General features: G+C 43.1%; 1 protein-coding gene across 1 annotated transcript; it reads left to right on the top strand.

Moving 5' to 3' along the window:
* The first annotated feature begins 262 nt into the window (after window positions 1–262).
* Window positions 263–25,252, top strand: FAH (fumarylacetoacetate hydrolase). The gene is made up of 14 exons (XM_087704277.1): window positions 263–418; window positions 4,962–5,072; window positions 6,856–6,977; window positions 9,494–9,543; window positions 12,415–12,505; window positions 13,514–13,611; window positions 14,417–14,469; window positions 17,868–17,967; window positions 20,303–20,433; window positions 22,199–22,274; window positions 23,354–23,400; window positions 23,509–23,610; window positions 24,399–24,516; window positions 25,088–25,252. Exons 1-14 carry the CDS (start codon window positions 338–340, stop codon window positions 25,162–25,164), a joined length of 1,257 nt encoding a protein of 418 aa, XP_087560403.1. The 5' UTR covers window positions 263–337; the 3' UTR covers window positions 25,165–25,252.

The following is a 25,252-nucleotide window of genomic DNA, read 5'->3' as shown; positions in this document are numbered from 1 at the left end:
GACAGGTGGGACGTATCTCTCAGCCATTACAAATCCTCATTTTTTGATTTCTCTAGAATGAATCTGCTGGGGAAGGATTTAGAAAGAATTTGAATGAAATAGGGAGGGAGGGAGGGAGGCTACAGCTGGAGCTGCTGTTACGTCTTGTGCAAATCTGGCACTGTTTAACTTCCTGGTTTTGTAGACTGCAAATTCAGTGAGGGTGGGATAGGAGAAACGAGGCTGATTGGCTGTTTCGTATTGAAGAATAGGAGGGGCCCACCAGGGATTTAGCAACACAAGCAACATCTGCAAAACTCTCTCTTTCTCTCCGTGGTGCCTGAAAGATCAAAGCAGCATGTCTTTTATTAAAGTGGGCGAGAATTCCCATTTCCCCATTCAAAACCTGCCCTATGGAATCTTTTCCACACAAGACGAGGTAAGCAAACAAATTACTTTTTTTTTTTTTAACTTTTGAGTTCATCTCTATTTGTTTTCCTTTTGTGTCTCTTGATCCCGATGGGTCCTAGGGATCCAGTTCAGGCACTTTGCCTTGGGAAATTGCAACACTGCTAAGTCTTAACAATCAGGCGAGACACTCATCAACCCTGCCATTGATTCTAAGGGAACGTGCTTGTGAAAAATAACTTTTAAAAACCCACCAAAGAGATACTAATTTCCATAACTTTGTTGAGGTGTGGTAAAGGGAAAGGTTCCCCTCACACATATGTGCTAGTCGTTCCCGACTCTAGGGGGCGGTGCTCATCTCCGTTTCAAAGCCAAAGAAGAGCCAGCGCTGTCCAAAGATGTCTTCGTGGTCGTAGCCAGCATGACTAAACGCCAAAGGTGCACGGAGCTGTTACCCTCCCACCAATTTCCTATTTTTCTACTTGCATTTTTTACGTGCTTTCAAACTGCTAGGTTGGCAGGAATTCAAACGGATGAACTGCCAACCTTTCTGATTGGCAAGCTCAGCATCTTAGCCACTGAGCCACCATGTCTCTCATTGTGCGTGTGGTAGTCGTGGCTAAATAATAATTGGAATCAGAGGTGGGTTCCTACCAGTTTGCACCTATTCGGTAGAACCGGTTCATCAAATCTACCGAACCGGTTAGAAGAGGTTCCACCAGTGGACCCGGAAACCAGGCCACACCTACAGAAGAGGTTCCAAAATTTTTTGAAACCCACCACTGACACACAGACACACACACACAGACACACACACACAGAGACTGACTGACACAGAGAGAGAGAGAAAGAAAGAAAGAAAGAAAGAAAGAAAGAAAGAAAGAAAGAAAGAAAGAAAGAAAGAAAGAAAGAAAGAAAGAAAGAAAAAGAGAGAGATGAAAGAAAAAAAGAAAAAAGGGACAGAGAGACAAAAGGAAGGAAAAAGAGAGAGAGAGAGAGAGAGAGAACACATGGCCGACAAGCCACTCCCACAAAGGAGGCCACACCCACAGAGTAGGTTCCAAAAGTTTTTGAAACCCACCACTGATTGGAATAGTCCCAAAGATGTTAATTGGTTGAGGATGTCAAGTCTAGGCCTAGTATAAGGAGAAACATTCTGACAGTGGGAGCAATTAATGGAATAGCTTGCCTCCTGGGGTTATGAATGCTCCATCACTGGGGGGTTTGGGTTGAATTTATATTTACTGACAAAGAAATGAAGGGAGACTAGTATAGATCTATTTGAAGCTATTTAGCTTTTTTCAGCTATCCATACCCTTCTGGGATTCGAACCTGGGCTAATTACGGAAGCACTATGCTCCGTCCCATATTTGGGTAGACCAGGCTGCCTTGATTGACTGGTCGCACCAGAAAAAACACTCCATCACTGGAGGTTTTCAAAAAGAGACTGGGCAACCATTTGGCTGGGATGGTATAAGTCTCCTGCCTTGAGCAGGGGGTTGGACTAGAAGACCTCAGAGGGTCTCTTCCAGCCCTATGATTCTAGGACTCTAGCGTCATGGAGAGCTTTTCAGAAAGGTGTGCTTCAGTCTCTCCTCCTTGCAGTCTCTCCCCCTTCCCCTGCGTTCAAAGTGTTAATTCATAGTTTCCAGCTGTAGGTTTTCTGCAGAGGGTTGACATCTCTTTCCCACCTTCTCTTAACTGCTTTCTAAGCTTGGCCAATTTGTTCATAAAATACAGGTAGTCCTCAATTTACAACAGTCTACTTCATGACTATTCAACATTACAATAGCAATGAAAAAAAGTGACCATTTTCCACTCTTGGGACCATTGCATCATCCCCATGATTACAGGATTTACATTTGGATGCTTGGGGGCTGGTTCCTCTTTATGACCGTCGTAGTGTCCCGAGGTCAATGCGATCCCCTTTTGCGACCTTCCGAGAACCCTAATTTGTGTAAATTTTAAATCTACTATTCCTCTCTGACGATAACAACTGGCCAGCCATAAAGTTCTTAAAGTGAGGGGCTAACATGGGGAAAATTTTAGCTTCTTGGAGGGCCACCAAAATCAGTAGTGCCAGAGACATTGAATTCTACATCCCAAGTTATACATTAACTTTCCTGTTTGCTGAAGCTTCAGAGGGACAAGCATCCAAGGGATGAGATTTTTCCATTTTTAAAAAAACATTTTATGCTCTCCGACCCCAATTCTCGCTCTCTCTCTCTGTATTTATTTTTGCCAGAACATTTTTATCTTTTTTTATTCTCTTATATACCATTTTAAGTATACATTCACATAATTATTTTTCTTCTTTATATTTATCATTCTTATACATTTGTTATTCCATTTTATAGGTTATAATATAGGTATACAGTTTGGGTTGCTTTGTTTACCATCCCTTCTTCCTGTTGTAACACCACCTTATTTTCCCTTTCTTTTCTCCCTCCATCCCTTCTCTGCTTTCCTCCTTCCTCCTCTCCTTTCCCTTCCTTCTTCCCTTTCTACTCCTACTCTTCCTTTTCCTACCGTCTCTCCTTCTCTTCCTCTCCCTACCATCCTCCTCTCCTTATCTCTTTCTTCTTTCCTCCATCTTTCTTTCATTCTCTCTTCCTTTCTCTCTTCCTTTTCTATTATTATAGATGTCTCTTTCGGGTCTCAGTTTATGTTTGCTTGGGATGGTATTTTGGCAAACCCAAATATAATTGGTATCTTTTCTTGTTCCCTTACCTTCGCTAATCTATCCTAATTATATTTCCCCCTCCTCTTTATATCTCTCTATTATATATATACTTATGTATTTAATCTTTTCTTTTCTGTTTCCCCATTCTCCCCCCCACCTTTTCTCTAAGAGTGCATCGCCTGGGTTCTGTATCTCCTTCCTACTTTCTCTTCTAGTTTGCTTTCTCTAGCCCATCATGTATTTCTCTGTATTTATTTTTGATGGGAGTCATCTGCAGGGAAACAGAATGAGGTTTTCTTTTTCTTTTTTTAATATATTTTTATTCTTTTTTAAACAAAACAACACATACAAAACAAAGCAAGAGCAGAACAAAAAACAATTTTCCTCCATTTCATCAAGCATGTCATTTGGTTACAGGTTTTTGTGCATCAATTCTTAAGCTCAGGGTTAACATCACTGGTTTACATTAAACATAACTGAGTATTTCGCTGTCATTGGGCGTTATGTATTCAAATTACCATTAATATTTTTTCATTTATAACATTCCTTATTTCCTTAAATTCATAATTATCTATCAAATAACAGTGAGTCTTTAAAGTATTATAGTGTCACCTATCTCTAAGGGGGGGAAAGCGAAGAATAGAACGAAGGATTCCCATTAATTTATAACATACATTCATATTTTCAATTGACCATAATGTCACCAATCATCCCATTATTAATTATTAATCCATATAGTGGTTAAGCATTTCAATTCATGTATATATCAATTGTTCCTTACATCATCATTGATCTGTGTAATATACAAAGATCTTTCTCATCTTTCTAACATGGTCACTACATACAATTATACCAAGGTGTTCAAATCATCCCATTCTTATACATTAAAATCATTATTGTACTTTATATATCATGTGAATAGTACTCTATATCATAGCAAGAAAAGAAGAAAAAAAAATTATTGCAACATAAGTAAACAATTTCATTCCTAGGTTTTTTTTATCTAGCCATTGGTAAAACAAGTCCCATACTTTATAATATTGATTTTCAATGCCCCCCTCTCCTTCTCCCCCAATTTACTTTTTTTTACTTACTTACTTACTTACTTACTTACTTACTTACTTACTTACTTACTTACTTACTTACTTTCTTACTGAAAATGTGTTTTTTATTTTCCATTTTTCATTTTCATACAGTCACATATATACTGTGCATAACGGGGGCCATATAACATTAAACAATAAACACAGCCATTCCTCTTGTCAGCAATACCCCCCAAAATAGAAACCCAATATACCTCTTCCAATACACCTCTTTTTTTAATTTACTTACTTACTTACTTTCTTATTAGTTGTCAAATATGTACATAATAGTAGATATAAGTATAAACATGGACATGGACAAAGGAAATGAATACAAATACTTGGGGACAGTAGGATAGGGACATTTGGCACCAGAGGTGGGTTCTACCAATTCAGACCGGTTCCGATGAATAGGTAATAACTTGGCGGCCTGGGTCACTGGAACCAGCAGTGACCCAGGCCTGCCACACCCCCAAACCAATTCTCTTGATGGTGCCATGGGTGCTGCTATCTTGTTTTTCGCTTCCGAAGCATATTTTTAGTACTGGGGGGGGGGGCACATCTCTGAGCGAACCGGCAGTAGCAGCAGCCGGAACCCACCCCTGGTAGGCACACTGGTGCGCTTATTCCCACCCTCTTTACGGACCTCTTAGGAATGGGGGGGAGATCCACGGTAGACCGTTTAAGGTGGAAGCTGTGAGGGTTTGAGGTTGTAACAACGAGCTATGGATAATCAAGATTACTTTGGTAGGCCTGAATAGCAGCTGAGAAACTTCTGCTTCTTCTGTACATTTCTCTTTCTCTTGTAGCCCAGACACAGGATTGGAGTAGCCATTGGTGATCAGGTGCTGGACCTCAGTTCTGTTAAACATCTGTTTGATGGGCCTGTCCTTTCCAAGCAACACCATGTCTTTGAGCAGGTATTGAGGGTTGTTTTTTTTTAAGGAGAACTGTCTTACAGAAGGTCATCTTCAGTCGAATTTAAACTAATGGTGGGTTTCTTAGATTTTTACGGGCTCGCTGGCATATTGCTTCTTCTGAAAACCATAGTAGTCGAAACAGAGGGGTTAGCTATTAAACAAGTTAAATTTTGGTACCAGGGTTAATTTTGAAGATCAATAGAAGAGTCCACCTGCAAAGGTTGTGGGCTGGTCACCTTCTAGAGGTTTTAACAAAGAGGCTGGGGAACTCTTAAGGATGGATTGATGGGTCTTCCTTCGTATTGCAGAAGGTCAGACAAGATGCTTGCCATTCCTTTTAATTCTATAATCCTTTGATTCCGTGAGTAAGTTCAACATTTATGCTAGGCCTTCAGGTCAAGGTGTTGTCCAGGAATCTGGAAGTTAATGTTCATAATCTGAAGGATGATTGTATTGGAGAGAGTTAAGTAGAACTTTAGTAGGCAGTGGTGTACTTCTATATATTTGGATTCTCGATTTAGCAATCTTAGGTGACACCCTGTAAAAAACACAGTACTTATGAGTTAGGTCAGTGAAATAGCTGGTCACCAGGTCCATGTTTGACTCCAAGGAAGACGGGAGAAATGGTGATTGGGATAATTTCAGTTTTTTCTCAACAATAAAATAGGATAGGATAGGATAGGATAGGATAGGACAGTGTTTTTCAACCTTGGCAACTTGAAGATGTCCGGACTTCAACTCCCAGAATTCCCCAGCCAGCATTCGCTGGCTGGGGAATTCTGGGAGTTGAAGTCCAGACATCTTCAAGTTGCCAAGGTTGAGAAACACTGGGATAGGATAGGATAGGATAGGATAGGATAGGATAGGATAGGATAGGATAGAAATAGAATAGGGTAGGGTGGGTGGGGTAGGGTGGAGTGGAGTAGAATAGAATAGAATAGAATAGAATAGAATAGAATAGAATAGAATAGAATAGAATAGAATAGAATAGAATAGAAATATTTATTGGTCAAGTGTGATTAGACACACAAGGAATTTCTCCTTGGTGCCTATGCTCTCAGTGTACATGAGGAGAATTCATCAAAAATAAAAAGATACAACACTTTGTGATAGTCAAGGTTACTAATAAGCTATCAAAGTGTACTAGAAAACAAATAAAACAATATAAGTTGAAAGATACAAGCAACATGGTTATAGTCATAAGTGGGGAGAGATAGATACCAGGAAGGAAGAGAAGACTGATATTAATACAGTCTTAGTAAATTATTGACAGAAGAGAACAAGGTAGAATGGAGGACTGTATTCTAAGAAACAACAAGCTTCAACCCATGGGTTCATTGTAGAAAAGCTAACGAAGACTTTACAAAAGAATTCCAGTGACTGCTCTTTATAGTGGAACCAAACGTTACATTTTGGTATCCTTTTCTCCTGCCCCTGCAGGTAAAGAGCTCCGAGTCCCTCTCTTTTGAGTGGGGGAGACAGCTGGCATCTATCTTTTGTTCTAAAGACTGTTTGATGTAGTATCAAGCTCTTGAGAGAACTGACTGAGATGGAGACTCAGGGCCCACTGAATGTGTGCCTTCCACAAAGAGTCCTTAAGCTACATTCTGCATGCATGGCTAGCAAAGTGACCCATCATGGTTTCCCATTAGTGTTGGGGTGGACAAATGGCTTCCAGGTTGCACACCAGGTGGGACCTGGGACCCTCTTAGTGGCTTGCTGTCCATATCCTGTATCAGAGCCCTGGAAAGACATGATTTCTCTCCTTTTACCTTCGTTGCAGTCAACTCTCAATGCTTTCATGGCATTGGGCTGGGAAGCTTGGACGGAGGCCAGATCATGGCTGCAAAAGATTCTCTCTGACAAAGAGCCAACACTCAGAGATAACGCAGAGTTACGCAAAAGGTACTTCAATACAGAACTAGAGTGTCCCTTTGGTGAATGTATGAGTGATGTGCAATTTAGTGGGAGTGCAGTGACAATTGTTTCCAAAATAGAATAGAATAGAATAGAATTTTATTATTTGTATGCCGCCCTTCTCCGGGAGGACTCAGGGCGGCGAACAATTCAAGGGGGAAAAGGGGAACATAAAAAAACAAAATACAAATAATAAAAGTAAACAACAGTCGCACAACCATACATGTCGAGAGGGGAGGGAACTCATCACCCCCAGGCCTGCCGGCAAAGCCAGGTTTTGACGGCTTTTCGGAAGGCCTGGAGAGAGGTGAGGGTCCGAATCCCTGCGGGGAGTTCATTCCAGAGGGCCGGAGCTGCCACAGAGAAGGCCCTCTCCCGGGTAATAGCCAGATGGCATTGGCTGGTAGATGGCACCCGGAGGAGGCCAACCCTGTGAGATCTAATGGGTCTGTGGGAGGTAATTGGCAGCAGGCGGTCTCTCAAGTACAAATGTTAGAATCAAAGAGATAGCTTGTAAGTTAGCCCTTAAACAGCAATTCACTGGACAAGGTAACAATCTGATCCACTGTTCAATTGACTTATTGACTATCGACTTTTGCCATTAATCAACCCACTTGATTTCTGACTGTGTGTAAAGAATAAGTAAGATGACCTTGATGGAGATATGCAGCTTCTATTAGTTAGGCACAACATTAGCAGATTTGCAATGATGTCAGCCCTACTAAGTAGACCAGATATCAACTCCACAGGAGGGCTTAAACTGCTCTTATTGAGATTGATCATTATAAGAGAATCTTGCAAATTTGATTTTATTGTGCCTTCCCCTTTCTTATACTCCACTGAATTAGGGCAGCATCTGCCTAAGTCACTTCTTGGTGTTATCTCATAGTTCTTCTCGACTGTGGTATAAAAAGCAAAAAAAATATAAAAGCAAAAAGATCTGATAAGGTCAGAAAAAAAACACAATATACTATACATGTATTAAATATTATCAATCACTATATAATTCATGGCAAATAGATGGGGAAGAAATGGAGGTAGTGACAGATTTTATTTTCCTGGGCTCCAAGATCACCGCAGATGGGGACTGCAGCCAAGAAATTAAAAGACGCTGCTCCTGGGGAGGAAAGCTATGGCAAATCTAGACAGCATACTAAAAACCAGAGACATCACCCTGACAACAAAAGTGTGTATAGCCAAGGCTATGGTTTTCCCAGTTGCAATGTATGGCTGAGAAAGTTGGACCATAAGGAAGGCTGAGCATCAAGGAATGGAGGCCTTTGAACTCTGGTGCTGGAGAAGACTCCTGCGAGTCCCTTGGACTGCAAGGCGATCAAACCGGTCATTCCTAGAGGAGATCAATCCTGACTGCTCTTTAGAAGGCCAGATCCTGAAGATGAAACTCAAATCCTTTGGCCACCTAATGAGAAGGAAGGACTCACTGGAGAAGAGCCTCATGCTGGGAAAGATTGAGGGCAAAATAAGGGGACGGCAGAGAAGGAGGTGGCTGGATGGAGTCACCGAAGCAGTAGGTGTGAGCTTAAATGGACTCCGGAGAATGGTAGACGACAGGAAGGCCAGAAGTCCATGGGACCGTGATGGTTCGGACATGACTTTGCAACTAACTAAGAACAAGAGCAATATAATTTAAGAAACAAATGAGAGATTTGGAAATGTGGACATTAACTATTGATCTGTGGAATCCTGGGTGCCCTCTGAGCTTAATTGTTTTTTTTGCAGATGTTTTCTTACCCAACTCGGTAACATTATCAATGCTAGAGGGAGTGAGGTTTGCCTTCTAGCATTAGTGCTGTTACTTAGTTGGGTAACATCTGCAAGAAAACCACCAAGCTCAGAGGGCACCCAGGACTCCACAATTCAACCCTGAGCTACAAATATTGTCTTATCTTGGAAGAAGATATTTATGCTTTAAAAGACAAGGAAACTTTGAAGACATTCAGCCTGGTAGTTCCAAATCAGGGCTATCAAACTCACGCGACATATCAAGACTTTTCCCCCCTTCGCTAAACTGGGTGGGGACGGGGCCAGCAGGTGAGACATTGTCAGAATATTCATGAACTGTAATAGGACGTAGCAACAGGTCAGCCAATGGGAACTATTTGGTGACTGAGAGCCATGCCAGACAGCTCAGAGCCTGGGCGTGGCTTACCTATGTAGCTCTAAGTCTGTGCAAGAGAACTAATCCAGTCTGCTCTCTGAATTGAAACGGAAAACTGTCTTTTCTACCACGTTGGAATAACCTGCTGTTGGTATTGTACATTTATTCGTGTGTTATTATGTACATAAAGAAGTTAATGAATCCTGCTGAATCAGTTAGCTGTGTGTGCTTTCTGGATCTGATTTTTGCAACAAACTCTGATACACATCCATTTGACACCCCTGGCCTAAATTCTTGCATTGGTGGTAGAGATTGAAGGACATTTCAGAAGAGTTGTTTCTTGAGAATAAAATATTTGTCCTGCTTCCTTTCCTTTCTTCCCCAGAGCATTTATATCTCAAGCGTCTGCAATCATGCATCTCCCAGCTGAAATTGGTAAGTTCTTGGAAGGTAGAGCCTCTCTATAGTTCGTAATGACATAGGAGCGAGGTGATCAGATTCTGAAATCTGCCATTAAACTCTTTTATTGTTTGTTTGTTTGTTTTTTATTAGTTTTGTATGCCGCCCACTCCCGAAGGACTCCGGGCGGCTTACAACAAAACAGGGAAAGGGGAATAAATAAGACAATACAATTTTTTTTTAAAATGCACAACATTCACAATTGAAGCGGGGCTGGATATTTCAACAGCCCCCAGCCTGTCGGAACAGCCAGGACTTAGTAGCTTTATGGAAGGCCGGGAGGGTAGTAAGGGTCCAGATCTCCACAGGGAGCTCGTTCCAGAGGGCTGGAGCAGCAAGAGAGAAGGCTCTCCCCCGGGGGATCGCCAGCCGACACTGGCTGGCAGATGGAACCCAGAGAAGGCCAAGCCTTTAATAATAGAAAGGGTAAAAACTACTTCCCTGGGCATAAATGAAGACTTGAACCTCGTCTTATTCTTGTAGGGCTAACGTTTGGCTTGCAGGAAAACTACTGGAGTGTTGTGTCCAGGAATGGAGGGCTGCTTCTCAGATCTGAATTAATAAAACCAGATTTGAAGGTGGCAAAAATGGTGCGCCTTCCTGCATAGCTTTTAAAGTCAGTAATATCAATCCAAAAAGGGATGCGGTAGCTCAGTGGCTAAGATGCTGAGCTTGCCGATCAGAAAGGTTGGCAGTCGGCGGTTCGAATCCCTAGCGCCGCATAACGGAGTGAGCTCCCGTGACTTGTCCCAGCTTCTGCCAACCTAGCAGTTCGAAAGCACATAAAAAATGCAAGTAGAAAAATAGGGACCACCTTTGCTAGGAAGGTAACAGCGTGCCCCTTTGGCATTTAGTCATGCCGGCCACATGACCACAGAGACGTCTTCGGACAGTGCTGGCTCTTCGGCTTTGAATCGGAGATGAGCACCGCCCCCTAGAGTTGGGAATGACTAGCACATATGCACGAGGGGAACCTTTACCTTTAATATCAATCAAACAGAAGAGAATTGGGCTGGGCGGGGAGTGGAAGTGGGGCTGGACATAGATGCAAACATAAACACAAATATAAGAATAAGCAAGAGGTTCCACTGAAGAACAGCAGAGGGCAGTAGAAGAATTGTCTTTATCAAAAGTTCCTTTAAAAGCAAACAAAGGTAATCCTCAATTTACAAACACAATTGATTTCCAAAATTTATATTAAGTGAGACATCTGTTCCGGGAGTTTTGCCCCCATTTTATAACTTTTCTTGCCGCCTTTGTTAAGTGAATCACTGAGATTGATAAGTAAGTAACCAGGTTGTTAAGTGAATCTGGGTCCCCCATGGACTTTGCTTGTCAGAAGGTCTCCCGAGGGGAATCACGTGACCTTGGGACACAACAACGGTCATAAGTATGAACCCCTTGCCAAGCATCTGAATTTTGATCACGTGACCCTGGGGAGGCTGCAAAAGTTGTAACTGAAAAACAGCCGTAAGTCACTATTTTCGGTGCTCTTGTAACTTTGAACAGTCACTAAACTGTTGCAAATCAAGGACTACCAATACATGTCGGTCATTGGAGAAGGGGGGGGGAATTCAAATTTATTTTAAGACATTGATTGATTGATTGATTGGCCAAAACCTCCCTGCTGTCTGTCTGTATCTGGAAGTCCCATAGGATCCTAGCTTTCTTATTTTCCACAAACGTTTGCAGGATCTATCATCTGCCTGCCTGCCTATCTCTATCATCGATCTATGTATGTATGTATGTATGTATGTATGTATGTATGTATGTATGTATGTATGTATCTGCCTGCCTGCCTGTCTACCTACCTATCTCTACTATCTATCTATCTATCTATCTATCTATCTATCTATCTATCTATCTATCTATCTATCTATCTATCTATCTATCTATCATCTATCTATCTATCTCTATCATCTATTTATCTATCTGTCTGCTTATCTCCCTACCCATCCCATGTATTTATCTCTGTCTGCCTATCTACCTACCTACCTCTACCATCTATCTGCCTGCCTGCCTGCCTGCCTGCCTGCCTGCCTGCCTGCCTGCCTGCCTGCCTGCCTACCTACCTACCTACCTACCTACCTACCTACCTACCTACCTACCTACCAGGGGTGGGTTTCTCGCCCCGTTCCAACCGGTTCGGTTGGAACGGGGCCAGTGGCGTCCTCGTGCACGCGTGCGGCGCACGCATGCATATTAGCATCTGTGTGATGCTCCAGCTGCTCCTGGAGGATCGCGCAGGCGCTGTATGCGTCCTGCGCATGCGTGGAAGCGCAGAACTTGTCAAAACTGGGTAAGGAGCGCGGGCAGGCAGGTGGGCCAGTCGCCGTTCCCAGAAGTTACTTACTTCTGGGTTCGCCGACCAACCAGTTCGCAGGGACCGCCGCGAACCGGTTGAAACCCACCCCTGCTACTTACCTCTCATGTATCTGCCTACCTACCTATCTCTACCATCTATCTGTCTGCCTGCCTGCCTGCCTACCAACCTACCTACCATGTTTCCCGAAAATAAGACAGGGTCTTATTTTCTTTTGACTCCCCAAAATAAGCGCTTGGCCTTATTTTCGGGTGGTCTTATTATTTTTGAGATGCAGGAGGAAGCGAGCATAGTCACCTCATGGCTTCTGCTCTGTTGCAATATTTTCAGGGAGGGTTTATTTTTGGGGAGGGCTTATTTTAGTGCATGTGCTGAAAAGCTCTATTGGGCTTATTATCCGGGGAGATCTTATTTTCAGGGAAACAGGGTATCTATCTTATCTACATTCATTCATTCATTCATTCATTCATTCATTCATTCATTCATTCATTCATTCACTCATTTATTATTTCTTTCCCTTCTAGGAGATTACACAGATTTCTACTCTTCTCGCCAACATGCAACCAACGTCGGGGTGATGTTTAGAGGGAAGGAGAATGCGCTAATGCCCAACTGGTCAGTAACTCTCCTTCTTTCTCTGAACAAGAAGATACAGTGGACCTAATTTATTGGCTTGATTGGGGTGAATATCTGCAGTGATTTATTGTCTGCCTTTGAGGTGCTGCAATTTTTGAGGGGGTTGGTCTTTGGTTGGAGCCAGAACAAAAATTGGAATGAGTTTGGTGCAATTATGTAATTCAGACTTAATTGAATGGAGGCTGCATTATTGTTCTGAAAATGTCAGCTGGGTGGCAATTTGCTGTCCAATTTGTGGATCACAAAAATAAATCCAAGAATGAATAAATAAATAAATTTTAGGGTTTTGTGGTCCGCAAATTGGGTAGCTTGAACTAGTTATCTATTGCAGGACCCAATAGTTATCCATCAGTTTGCCTCCTAATGGTTATGGAGTGACCCGCAGCAAAATCCTTTAACAAGCATCCCAGAAAACATTGAAAGCAACAGAGCGTATAAAAACTGCAGTGCTGTTCCGTAAGCAGGACTAGAAGACCTCCAAGGTCCCTTCCAATTCTGTTATTCCATCCTATAATTTGGATATTTCCTTTAAACTGCAGTCCCTCCCCATTGAATTTGGAAGGGCAACAAAGAGAAGTCCATTATCATCCGGGCAAGAGATTGTTCTACAACAAAGGCAAGAATTGGTTTTGTGTACAACCTTCCTTGCCGCAGTTGTTAAGCGAATCACTGCCGTTATTAAGTTAGTAACAAAGTTGTTAAGTGAATCTGGCTTCCCCCATTGACTTTCCTTGTCTGAACATCGTAAAAGTGGATTTCATGATCCTGCATGTCATAAATGTGAGTCAATTGCGTCCAAATTTTGACCACGGGGATGCTGGAAGGGTCGTAAGTGTGAAAAATGGCCCTAAGTCATTTTTTCCAGGGCCGATGTAACTTTGGACAGTCACTAAATCAAGCGTTGTAACTGGAGGACTGACTGTATCCCTCCGGAGATTAGAAGCGAGATGTGCTTTTAACACATGAGTAACACACGTGTCTTCCAAGGTTGCACCTGCCAGTTGGATACCACGGACGGGCTTCTTCTGTCGTCATCTCTGGGACCCCAATCAAAAGACCGGTGGGCCAAATGTGTCCTAATGAAAGTGAGTCTTTTAGGTCTCTACTTGCAAATTTCAACACTTACCGTAGGAGTATAAGACGCATCTTTCTCCCCCCCCCTAAAAGACAGTGAAGATTTGGGTGCATCTTATACACTGAATATAGCCCCACCCACCCACTGACCCCAACCTTTTGGCCTCTGCCTCCCAGTAATCCACCTCCTTGCCGCAAACGGGGCTTGCGGAGGCTGCAATAGGCTATAGCAATCCCTGCAGCCTGAAACAGCTGATGATCAGGAGAAACTGAAAGTGAAACTTGCTCCAGGAGGCAGAGGCAGATTTTTTTTTTCTTGTGCTAATCAGGCTGTTTGCTGCAAGGAAGTAAGTCAACAACTATAAATGCCTATAGAATGTTCATATCTTTAGACTTATTTTTTAAAGACTGCTTTATTATTATTCTGGACAACTTAACAAAATGAAGAAGCTTTTAAAAATAAATGCTTGATCTGAAGAGGCCCAGTGCCTCTTGTTTTAAAAAGTGCTCTTCTTTTAAATAGCAGAGAATAATAACTATACTCCCAGAAAGCACATCAAAATTTAACAGCCTCTGTACAAGTAGAGTCTGAAATATAACACTACAAACAGAGTATATTGTCTGTACTGTTTGCTGTTTGTTGCAAGGAGACAAATTGCTGGGAGGCAGAGGTAGATATTTCCCGCTTGTTTTTCTTCCCCAAAGCTAGGTGCGTCTTATACTTCGGAGCGTCTTATACTCCGAAAAATACAGTAATTGTTCTTGCTTTAATGAAAAAAAACACCCCCACATTTATGAATTCTGTTTAAATCGCAGGTAAGAGCCCGCTTGTCGCTGCTTCTAAACGTTTGGACATTGAATTAGAAATGGTGAGGTTGTATTTTCTTACAGGTTCTTCATTCTTCTTTCGTTGCCACTATCTACATCCCTTTTTGCATTTAGAAATGAAAAAAGAAATACGTTTCTATCGTACCTTTCGGTTAATACACACACAGCAGAGGTGGGTTGCTCCTGGTTTGGGCCATTTCGGTCGAACCGGTAGCGGAATTCAGGCCTGGGTCGCAGAACCAGCAGCGACCCAGGCCTGCCACGCCCCCAAACCAGTTCCCTTGCTGCTGCTGGACCACCGCCATTTTGGTTTTTAGAGACTGCACGTGCGCAGTTCCCTGTAAATTGTTCTGTGCATGTGCAAAGAGCAATCTACATTGAACAGCACGCACATGCGCAGCGTGTAAATATAAATATAAATCCTATAAACAAACAAACAAACAAGAGTTGCGCGTGGGTTGCGAACCGGGAGTAAAACCGGCAGCAATCCGCCCCTGATGCACAGATAGACATAGACACAAGTGCACACATGGCTACAACTTGATCTAAATTAATCAAAGCAAGAAGAGCATTTTGTAAACACGGCAATTTAAAGCAGCGGGAGAACAAAAGTCATTCACTCAGGCGCAAAATAAAATTATATAGTCATTTTCTGGATCCTCCTTTGTATAATTTGCAGTGGAGTGGAGAGGTGTTTGGAACAGAAAAAGGGATTCCAGAAATGCCAAGACCTGGATAATTGATTTAGGGCTGTTTCTGGAGCTGACTAGGCAGGGATTAAAAGAAGAGGATCATAATACACATAATATATCTTCATTATTCCATTCTTGCCTGTGGAGGTTTCTGATCAAGAATTCTCAAGAGCCTGAAGAGATTCTCAGTCATCCAGGTAGTCCCAAAAGTGCTTTTTCAAAACTTTCTGGTTTTTTCTTTGAAGATGTTTTGCTTCTCATCGCATTGATGGATGATCTCTGGAGAGCCAGAGATGAAGGACGTTCCTCCATCCTGGTCCTCCTTGACCTCTCAGCGGCTTTCGATACCATCGACCATGGTATCCTTCTGCGACGACTGCGGGAGGTGGGAGTGGGAGGCACCGTGTTACGGTGGTTCTCCTCCTACCTCTCGGACAGGTCACAGTCGGTGTTAGTGGGGGGGCAGAGATCGTCCCCTAGGCCCCTAAATTATGGGGTGCCTCAGGGCTCGGTCTTATCCCCCCTACTATTCAACATCTACATGAAACCGCTGGGAGAGATCATCCGCAGGCACGGGATTAGATACCATCAATATGCGGACGATACTCAATTGTATCTGTCCGCCCCGTGCCAACTCAATGAAGCGGTAGACGTGATGAGCCGGGGCCTTGAGGCCGTTATGGACTGGATGAGGGTTAACAAGCTTGTGCTCAACCCAGAAAAGACCGAGTGGCTGTTGTGTTTTCCTCCCAAAGATTTGGCTACTATTCCACCAATCAGGCTGGGGGGTCAAATTTTATACCCCTCAGAGAGGGTTCGCAACTTGGGAGTCCTCCTGGATCCACAGCTGTCATTTGACCACCACTTAACGGCTGTGACCAGGGGGGCATTCGCCCAGGTTCGCCTGGTGCGCCAGTTGCGACCCTACCTGAATCGGGAGGCTCTCACAACAGTCACTCGGGCCCTTGTGACCTCTAGGCTGGAATACTGCAATGTGCTCTACATGGGGCTGCCCTTGAGGAGCATCCGGCGACTTCAGCTAGTGCAGAATGCAGCCGCGCGAGTGATTGCGGGTGCACCCCGATTCACCCGCATAACACCTATCCTCCGCGAGCTGCGCTGGCTACCTGTTGATCTCCGGATGCGCTTCAAGGTGCTATTAATCACCCATAAAGCCCTACATGGCGGTGGATCTGGATACTTGAGAGACCGCCTTCTGCCAATTACATCCCTGCGACCGATAAGATCTCATAGATTAGGCCTCCTCCGTATCCCATCGGCCAGCCAGTGTCGGCTGGCAACTACAAGGAGGAGGGCCTTCTCAGCAGTAGCCCCGACCCTTTGGAACGAGCTCCCCGTGGAGATTCGTACCCTCTCCACCGTCCAAGCCTTCCGCATAGCCTTGAAGAACTGGCTCGCCCGTCAGGCCTGGGGATAGGATAGTTACCCCTCCCGAATGATGAATGTATGTTGCTTGCTATTTTATTACATGTTTCTGTCTTAATGTCTGTATTCCCCCTTCCCAGTTTTGTGTGAGCCGCCCTGAGTCCCCTCAGGGAAAAGGGCGGCCTACAAATACTAATAAAATTCTAAAATTCTAAAATTCTAAAATTCATCCAAGAAGCTTCTATAATGGGGAATGGAAAGATTTATATTCCTTGCAGACAGCTGGACATTTGCATCCTTTTAGAGGGTCACTGAAGCACTTGGAGGTTTATCTGTATCAGGATTTCCAGAGGAAAAATTGCGGACTACAGGAACCATTAGCACCACTCAGGTGACTCTGAGGACACAGACATACCTCCAAGTGGCCTCAATGACTCTCTAAAAGGATGCAAATGTCCAGCTCTCTGCAAGGAATATAAATCCTTCCATCCATCACTATCCTGTCAGAGCTGAAGAAACTTCTTGGATGAGAAGTGAAACATCTTCAAAGAAAAAGAGTGCAGAGAAGAGCAACAAAGATGATGAGGGGACTGGAGGCTAAAACATATGAAGAACGGTTCATATGCAGGAATTGAGTATGTCTAGTTTAATGAAAAGAAGGACTAGGGGAGACAAGATAGCAGTCTTCCAATATCTCAGGGGCTGCCCCAAAGAAGAGGGAGTCAAGCTATTCTCCAAAGCACCCGAGGGCAGGACAAAAATAAATGGGTGGAAACTAATCAAGGAAAGAAGCAGTCTAGAACTAAGGAGAAATTTCCTGACAATTAGAACAATAGCAGTAGACTTATATACCGCTTCATAGGGCTTTCAGCCCTCTCTAAGCGGTTTACAGAGAGTCAACATATTGCCCCCAACAATCTGGGTCCTCATTTTACCCACCTCGGAAGGATGGAAGGCTGAGTCAACCCTGAGCCGGTGAGATTTGAACCGCTGAACTGCTGATCTAGCAGTAGCCTGCAGTGCTGCATTTAACCACTGCGCCACCTTGGCTCTATTAATCAATGGAACAACTTGCCTCCAGAAGTTGTGAATGCTCCAACACTGAAAGGTTTTAAGATGTGGATAACCTTATGTCTGAAGTGGTGTAGGGTTTCCTGCCTAAGGAGGGGGTTGGATTAGAAGACCTCCAAGGTCCCTTCCAACTCTGTTATTCTACTCTAAAAATCAAGAAAGTCCAGTTGCCTCCTGAAAAAGCACCTTTGGGACAATTCTCAAAAGCCCTTTTGTTTTATCGCCAGGTCAGTTGTCTGAACATATGCTTTTCTAATATGCCTGATAAAGTTTCCTTCTACCTTTTCCAGGCATTTTTTGTAGGACCTGGAAACACGCTGGGAGTGCCCATCCCCATTGGTGAAGCTCACAAACACATCTTTGGAATGGTACTCATGAACGACTGGAGCGGTAATGCACCATTAATCGTATTCCTTTGATGGTAGATTATAGGCCAGTGGTTCCCAAACCTGGCAACTTTAAGACTTGTGGACTTCAACTCCCAGAATTCTCCAGCCAGCAGAGCTCTGCTGGCTAGAGAATTCTGGGAGTTGAAGTCCACAAGTCTTAAAGTTGCCAAGTTTGGGAACCACTGCTATAGGCCAACATAAGTTCCATCTGCCGGTCAATGCCGACTGGCAACTACGCGGAGGAGAGCCTTCTCGGTGGCAGCTCCGACCCTATGGAACGATCTCCCCGTGGAGATTCGTACCCTCACCACCCTCCAGACCTTCCGCACAGCCCTCAGAATCTGGCTATCCCGTCAGGCCTGGGGCTAAGACTGTAACCCGCCCAAATGGTATGAATGTTGTGTTTTTAATTATGTCTTATGTCTTATATGTTAAAAGTTTGTTTCCCCCTCCCCCTTGGGTTGTGAGCCGCCCTGAGTCCCCCCAGGGAAAAGGGCGGCATATAAATAAAGTTCTACAAAATAAACTTCTACAATAAGGCAGACCTCGCAAAATTTGCTCCAGATTTGACTGATGTCAAATCAGTCAATTATTTGGTTATCCAGATCTGGCTGGAAGGTGTGCGGCAACATCAATGTTTAAATAAACCACAGAACAAAGTGTAACAAAAGACCCAACTTTTATAACTGCCAGATGGAGGTAGAAGTTACTGTAGACACTAATTCCTTTGACATCTTCTCTTTTTTAAAAAAAAATACAATATTTTATTTTAAAAAAAATCTTCTGGAACAGAGAATGGGGTAGGTACCAGGAAAGATAACTAGAGACACAATTCTTTTATCTGTGTGAAGAGTTCAGTTTCAGTTTCAGTTTCAGTTTATTTGTATGCCGCCCTTTTCCCTGGGGGGACTCAGGGCGGCTCACAGTTCAAAGGGGGGGGGGGAAAGGACAAACAATTTACAACATGAAGATACTACATCATTTAAGAACACACAACAGTCATACAATTCGAGTGGGGTTAGAGTCTTTAACCCCAGGCCAGCCGGGACAGCCAGATTTTAAGGGTGGCGCGGAAGGTCTGGAGGGTGGTGAGGGTCCGAATCTCCACAGGGAGTTCGTTCCAGAGGGTCGGAGCAGCCACCGAGAAGGCTCTCCTCCGGGTAGTTGCCAGTCTACACTGGCTGGCTGATGGAATTCGGAGGAGGCCTAATCTATGCGATCTTATCGGTCTAGTGGAGGTAATTGGCAGTAGGCGGTCTCTCAAGTAATGAGTAATTAATGAATGAATTAATTAATGAGCTAATGAATAATTGCCCAGGAAATTTCAGTAACATTTTAATAGCATAGGATACTGAGACATTTAATTTGGGTGTTATAGAATTTCTGCGTATAATTGCCATTCACCGTGTTCAGTTCAAATACCAAGCTATTATCTTGACTGAAGATTTTTAGGTAACGCTTGGCTTTTAAAATGATGGGCTAGCTAGCAATCATGTAGATAGATAGGACTTAGTATCTTCTAAAAACTAACAGAATAACAGAGTTGGAAGGGACCTTGGAGGACTTCTAATCCAACCCCCTGCTTAGGCAGGAGACCCTATATCATATCAGAAAAATGGTTACCCAATCTCTTCTTAAGAACCTCCAGGACTGGCATACCCACAACTTCTGGTGGCAAGTCGTTCCACTGATTAACTGAATCTATGCCATCAGAAGCAAGCATTTGTGAGATTCCCGTGGGTCGACCATGAGGCCAATGTTGAGAAAAGACAGGAGACGAACTTTCTCGAGATGGAGTGACCCAGATTGGGGGTCTGAGAGCCTCTTTTATTGAGATAGGACAAAGGCAGGAGGAGCAATAGCATGTGGTTAAAAACAGCATGTAAAAGTACAATTTCTAATCTACTGCTCAGTCTATATATGGTCAAATCCTGGACGTCAATGGTAGGGCACATCTCAGAATGTTATGTTATGCACTATCAGGATGTTACGGAGTTTTAGGAGTTTGTTTTCTCCTGTGTGATTCAGTGTGACTCTGCAGGCCCTAGTATGAACTAGGCCATGGAGGACACACACCTGCACAAGGAACATTCCCAGATTAAGTGGAACCACTTCCTAGGTATCCATGCAGAGAGTTGGAAATCTTCAAACATTGTAACGTTATGTACTGCTCTCCGTGTGAATCCATGTTCGTTTTCTTTTTCTGGTGTGATGGATTTATGGAGCTCAGAACTCAGTTGCTCACAAAAAAAAATATCAGAGTTTTTAGATGCAATTGTGATGTGGAGATGATTTCATCCAGAAGGTTTCTCTGCTTTTTTTCCCCCTTCCTTTAGCTCGTGACATTCAGAAGTGGGAATATGTCCCCCTGGGTCCATTCCTGGGCAAGAGTTTTGGCACCACTATCTCTCCATGGGTTGTCACTATGGAAGCTCTGATGCCCTTTGCACTGCCAAATCCTATCCAGGTTGGTACAAAGCAGTGGTGGGTTTTGGGGTGGTATGCCCCGGTATGGGATACCGGTGGCAGCTGCTCCTAGCTGCCACCGTACCGGAACGCTGTTTCCGTTGGGCCCACCGACCTGCCCTCGTTTCTTACCTCTTTGTAAGCTAGCAGGCGTACGGCGCCTGCACGATGCTCCGCTGAGCAGCTGGAGTGTCACAGGGTGGTGGGTGCTCAGCATACTGGTTGCGACAGGATCCATAGCATATCACTGGTACAAAGTGTAAACACAGGACATGCCATTGTGAACTTAAAGTAGTCAAGATACCAGACCCTACCACTTTAGGAGGGATGCTCTCTCCCCATAATTCAGTTTAGCTTCATACAGATAGTAATCCAAAATGTGTTCATACATAATACATGCGCACGATACGGTGGAGGTTTCGATATTCCATAATCATTAAGATTAAAACTATTAACATGTAAGTAATAGTGTGATATGGGGACGCGGTGGCTCAATGGCTAAGACGCTGAGCCTGTTGATCAGAAAGTCGGCAGTTCAGCAGTTTGAATCCCTAGTGCCATCTAACGGAGTAAGCTCCCGTTACTTGTCCCAGCTTCTGGCAACCTAGCAGTTCGAAAGCATATTTAAAATGTAAGTAGAAAAATAGGAACCACCTTTGGTGGGAAGGTAACAGTGCTCCATGTGCCTTTGACATTTAGTCGTGCTGGCTACATGACCACGGAGACATCTTCGGACAGCACTGGCTCTTCAGCTTTGAAACGGAGATGAGCACCACCCCCTAGAGTCGGGAACGACTAGCACATATGTGCGAGGGGAACCTTTACCTTTACCTTAATAGTGTGATATGAGTTGCAGCATTTTTTCTTTCTCTAATGTTAGTCTTAACTTTGGATGGAAAATTAAATAATTCTCTGCTTGAAATATTAACATCCTAAATTATAATTATTACTGACAAACCTTTAATGTAGTGCTGTGCTTTCAGTATCTTAAGCTTGTTAAACAATAGAAGGCTAATTATTTATAATAGTTTTATTGTCAGACAAAGAATCAGGACCACCTTTTATGTTTTAGTTAAGCTGATTTATTGCTCATGTTAAGAATCTAGTTAATGGGTCAGCACTCAATTGGCACTCGATAAGGGCAACTGGAATTCAAGAGGGTGTGGAGTTGGATCGCTTGTGGGAATGTAATGATTCCAGGCTGATTCCTCTCTTGACTCCACCTCAGACTCTGTCTGTCCTTCTTTTATATTTATATCACTTTATAACACACAGTATATCAAATATGAAGCAATAGTTATATCACTTCACTGAAACAATCTGACGTATCAAGAGTTACAACAACAATATAATTAAAGGGAAAAGAGGTGTTGGGTTGGATTCTGCTTCTGAGTGTTGCATGAACCATTAGAAGTCCAACTCCTAAAGTTGACATAGTAGGGAAAGTGGGGAGCACATTCCACGTATACTTTGGGCTAGACGGATCTCAGATTACCGCAGCAGACTTGGGAGGGGTGCACCTCATTGGGGAATGTGATTTATGACTCAGACTGAGAGGAGGGAAGGAACGGGAGTAAAGTTCAGCTATATTTCAAATAAGCTAAGATCTGACTGTACAAAACAGGCATTGCCCAAATGCTCCTAATAAATGACCGGTTTCTCTTTTGAAATTTGATTCGAGGCTCGTGAATCAATTAGGGCATTTAATGGAAACCTGACATCCAGTTTACTATTAGAGAGAGTGATGTTTCTTTTATTATTTCAAGGATCCCAAGCCCCTGCCTTACCTATTTGATGACCAGCCGTATACTTTTGACATAAATCTCTTCGTTGCTATAAAAGGTATGTACGCTGTGGTTCCAAGTCGATGTACAACTTGGGGAGCTCCAAAGGAGCAAATTCATGAAACCAAGATAATGACATGTGACTTGACAATGTCTTTAGTCTATGTAGTTTCTTGTTGAAAATGGGGGAGGGGGGAAATGTCCTCTATCCAAGCTGTTGATTTGACCTCAGAGATTAGGATTCTTGCTTGGAGCTATCTCCACCCTGTTACTACTTAGATCAGTGGCTCTGGAGCCGCATGTGGCTCTTTCATCCCTCTGCTGCGGCTCCCTGTTGCTGGTCGGCTCCACAATGGATAGGACTTTCAGTTAGAACAGGTAGAAGAAAAAAGGGACACTGTGCTAGGAGGAGACTCGACAGTGGGGGAACCGGACTTCTGGTCGGCTCCAGAATTGAATGGGGGGGGGCCTTCTGTTTTTGACCTTTGTGTCTATTTGAGTGTTTACGTTTGCTGACCTCTGACCTAGATGTATGCCAGCCCTTTGATGTAATTCAGACAAGTAGCACAAACCATTATCATCACTAACACTGCTTTTATTGTAGGGTTACAATAATAGAATTTTGCAAGTCTGAAAATGTTTCTCCCCACCTTTCCTTTTAATTCCTAGACAACTAGGGAGTGTCTTTTCTGGGGTGGTTCCCATGCCCCTTTTCCTTCTCTGGGCTGGGATTCCTTTTGCATGATGATGAAGGAGTCACAGTGAAGGAAAATATTATAGCGCAGGGTTGAAATGAGGGGTCCTTGGTGCTTTCCGAGCTTGGTTGTTTTCTTTTAGACATTTCATTACCCAACTAGGTAGCATCATCAGTACCAGCTGGTTGACTGTGGCGCTTCCTCTTGTCTCCCAAGTTAATCCCCACACACCAATACACTATTTTAGGCAGTACGTGAATTTCAGATGAAAGTCAACAGAAGGGAGTGCCCTGTACGTATGAAGGGAAAAACACCCTGAAGATAGAATTAATTTGTGCTTATGCAGATTAAAGTTCCCTGGTTTGTGTGTTTGATCATTTTCAAAATGTGGGGAAGGCACAGACTTTCTTTACTTTCCTTAATAATATTTGCTTGCTTTTAGGAGATGGTATGAGCAAGCCGGCAAATATTTGTAGGTCAAACTTTAAGGTAAGAGGAAAAGTTGTTATAATCTAATTTCTCACATCACCTATGGAAAACTGATGTACAGTATGTTCATATGTCTCTATGGCTATCATTCTCTTTCTTGATACATAGCATATGTATTGGACCATGAAGCAACAGCTAACTCACCATACCGTTAACGGTTGCAACCTCAAACCTGGAGATCTTTTGGCCTCTGGAACTATTAGTGGCCCAGTAAGTATTGAATTGATCATATGGTTATCCAAATATTTGCATTAAAATTTTAAACCTGCCGTGAGGAATCTAACCGTCATAGCAATAAAGCCAACCAGGTTTTAAAGCTAGTTCAAAATGCGTTTCAATAGATCCTTTCTAATCTCCAGATTGGGGCATAGCAGAACTTGGGAATCACAGCATTAAGAATTGGATTGTCTTCTGCTCCTTTCAAGTATAGTAGAGAAAGAGAGAAAGTGCCAGCAGAATTGCCTCCCTTGTTATGACTATAGTTGTACATCAAGGCCTTAGACAGTGGTATATCAAGGAAAGATGGCACCATGGGACATGTAGTCCTCCATTTCCAGTATCCCCAGTTGCAGTATATATGTAGCAACAGCCATTGCTGTAGATCCTGCTGTACCTTTTATCAAGATTGGATTCTTGCTAATTTTCCACTTTCTGCTTTGAGAAAATAACATAAAGGATGGAAGATAGAAAAAAAAAACTGATAGGCTACCAGGAGAAGTAGAATTTAGATATAGCTTAATTCGAATTCTTCTTGGCAGCTTTTATTCTATCATGATTCTGAGATTTTATGTGCTTTAGCTAAAAATAACAACACCAAAAGTTCTCTTGGCTCTCTCTCATCTTCCAGAGAATAAAATATTAAATTATGGTGAAGGATTGACAGCAGTTTTGTTCTTCAAATCTCAGAGCAGCCTTCATTTCTGCAAAACAGAGGCCAGGGCAATAGTTACAGAGTCCATTGATGCTCCGTTTTCTTGTTCCGATTTCTGCTTTTGAAGGAACCTGAGAATTTTGGGTCCATGTTGGAACTGTCCTGGAATGGGACAAAAAGTATCGATCTCGGGCAAGGTCAGTCCCGAACATTTCTGCAGGATGGAGATGAGGTCATTATGACAGGTAAGCAGATGTGAATGTAGGCCGTGAAAACAGCTGTGCACCTGTAGCCTGGGCTGCTTTGGAGACTGGATTACTGTAACGCGCTCTACATGGGGCTGCCCCTGAAGAGTGTTCGAAGACTTCAGTTAGTCCAGAATGCAGCCGCGCGAGCGATAGTGGGCGTACCTAGGTACACCCACGTTACACCTATCCTCCGTGAGCTTTTAATGTTGTTTTTTATTTTTTGTATGTCCCCCCCCCCTTCCTTTTTTACTTGTAAGCCGCCCTGAGTCTCTTGAGAGTGGGCGGCATACAAACTAATTAATTAATTAAATAAATAAATAAATAAATAAATAAATAAATAAATAAGGCCTAGAAGAGAAGAAACATCTGGATGGGAAGTCACAAGCTGATGTGAAATCTTAGGAGTTGTTTATTCATTAATATGGATGTTAATTAATGGGAACTCTGGAGGGTGTCCTTGAGATATTTGGGGAAATGAGATTTTAACAGGGGCCTCCATCTGGATATGGAGTGGATCTGTTTTCATGTTGCAAGATTGAATCTGGGTTCTTTCTTTCTTTTCTTTCAGGGTATTGTCAGGGAAAAGGTCACAGGATTGGTTTTGGTGAATGTTCTGGAAAAATCCTTCCTGCCAGAACGATCTAAGAGGGTGTCCTTGACATATCATACAAAATGGAGACGTTTGGAGATATTTCTACCATTGTTTGACATAAAGAAACATACATCAGTTACA

Source organism: Thamnophis sirtalis, unplaced genomic scaffold (assembly GCF_051295495.1).
Source record: "Thamnophis sirtalis isolate CommonGarterSnake01/CBP01778 unplaced genomic scaffold, rThaSir2_p1.2 scaffold_2, whole genome shotgun sequence".
NCBI lineage: Eukaryota > Metazoa > Chordata > Lepidosauria > Squamata > Natricidae > Thamnophis > Thamnophis sirtalis.
Note: the sequence above shows the minus strand (reverse complement) of the source record. Positions and strands in the feature narration are given on the sequence as shown.

What these genes read in the sequence shown, in the direction of transcription:
- FAH (XM_087704277.1), top strand. Translation starts at nt 338, where the DNA reads ATGTCTTTTATTAAAGTGGGCGAGAATTCCCATTTCCCCATTCAAAAC. An exon ending in TGGACATTGAATTAGAAATG is followed by an intron (nt 14,470 to 17,867) that starts GTGAGGTTGTAT and finishes TACCTTTTCCAG; the next exon opens with GCATTTTTTGTAGGACCTGG. An exon ending in CACTGCCAAATCCTATCCAG is followed by an intron (nt 20,434 to 22,198) that starts GTTGGTACAAAG and finishes TATTATTTCAAG; the next exon opens with GATCCCAAGCCCCTGCCTTA.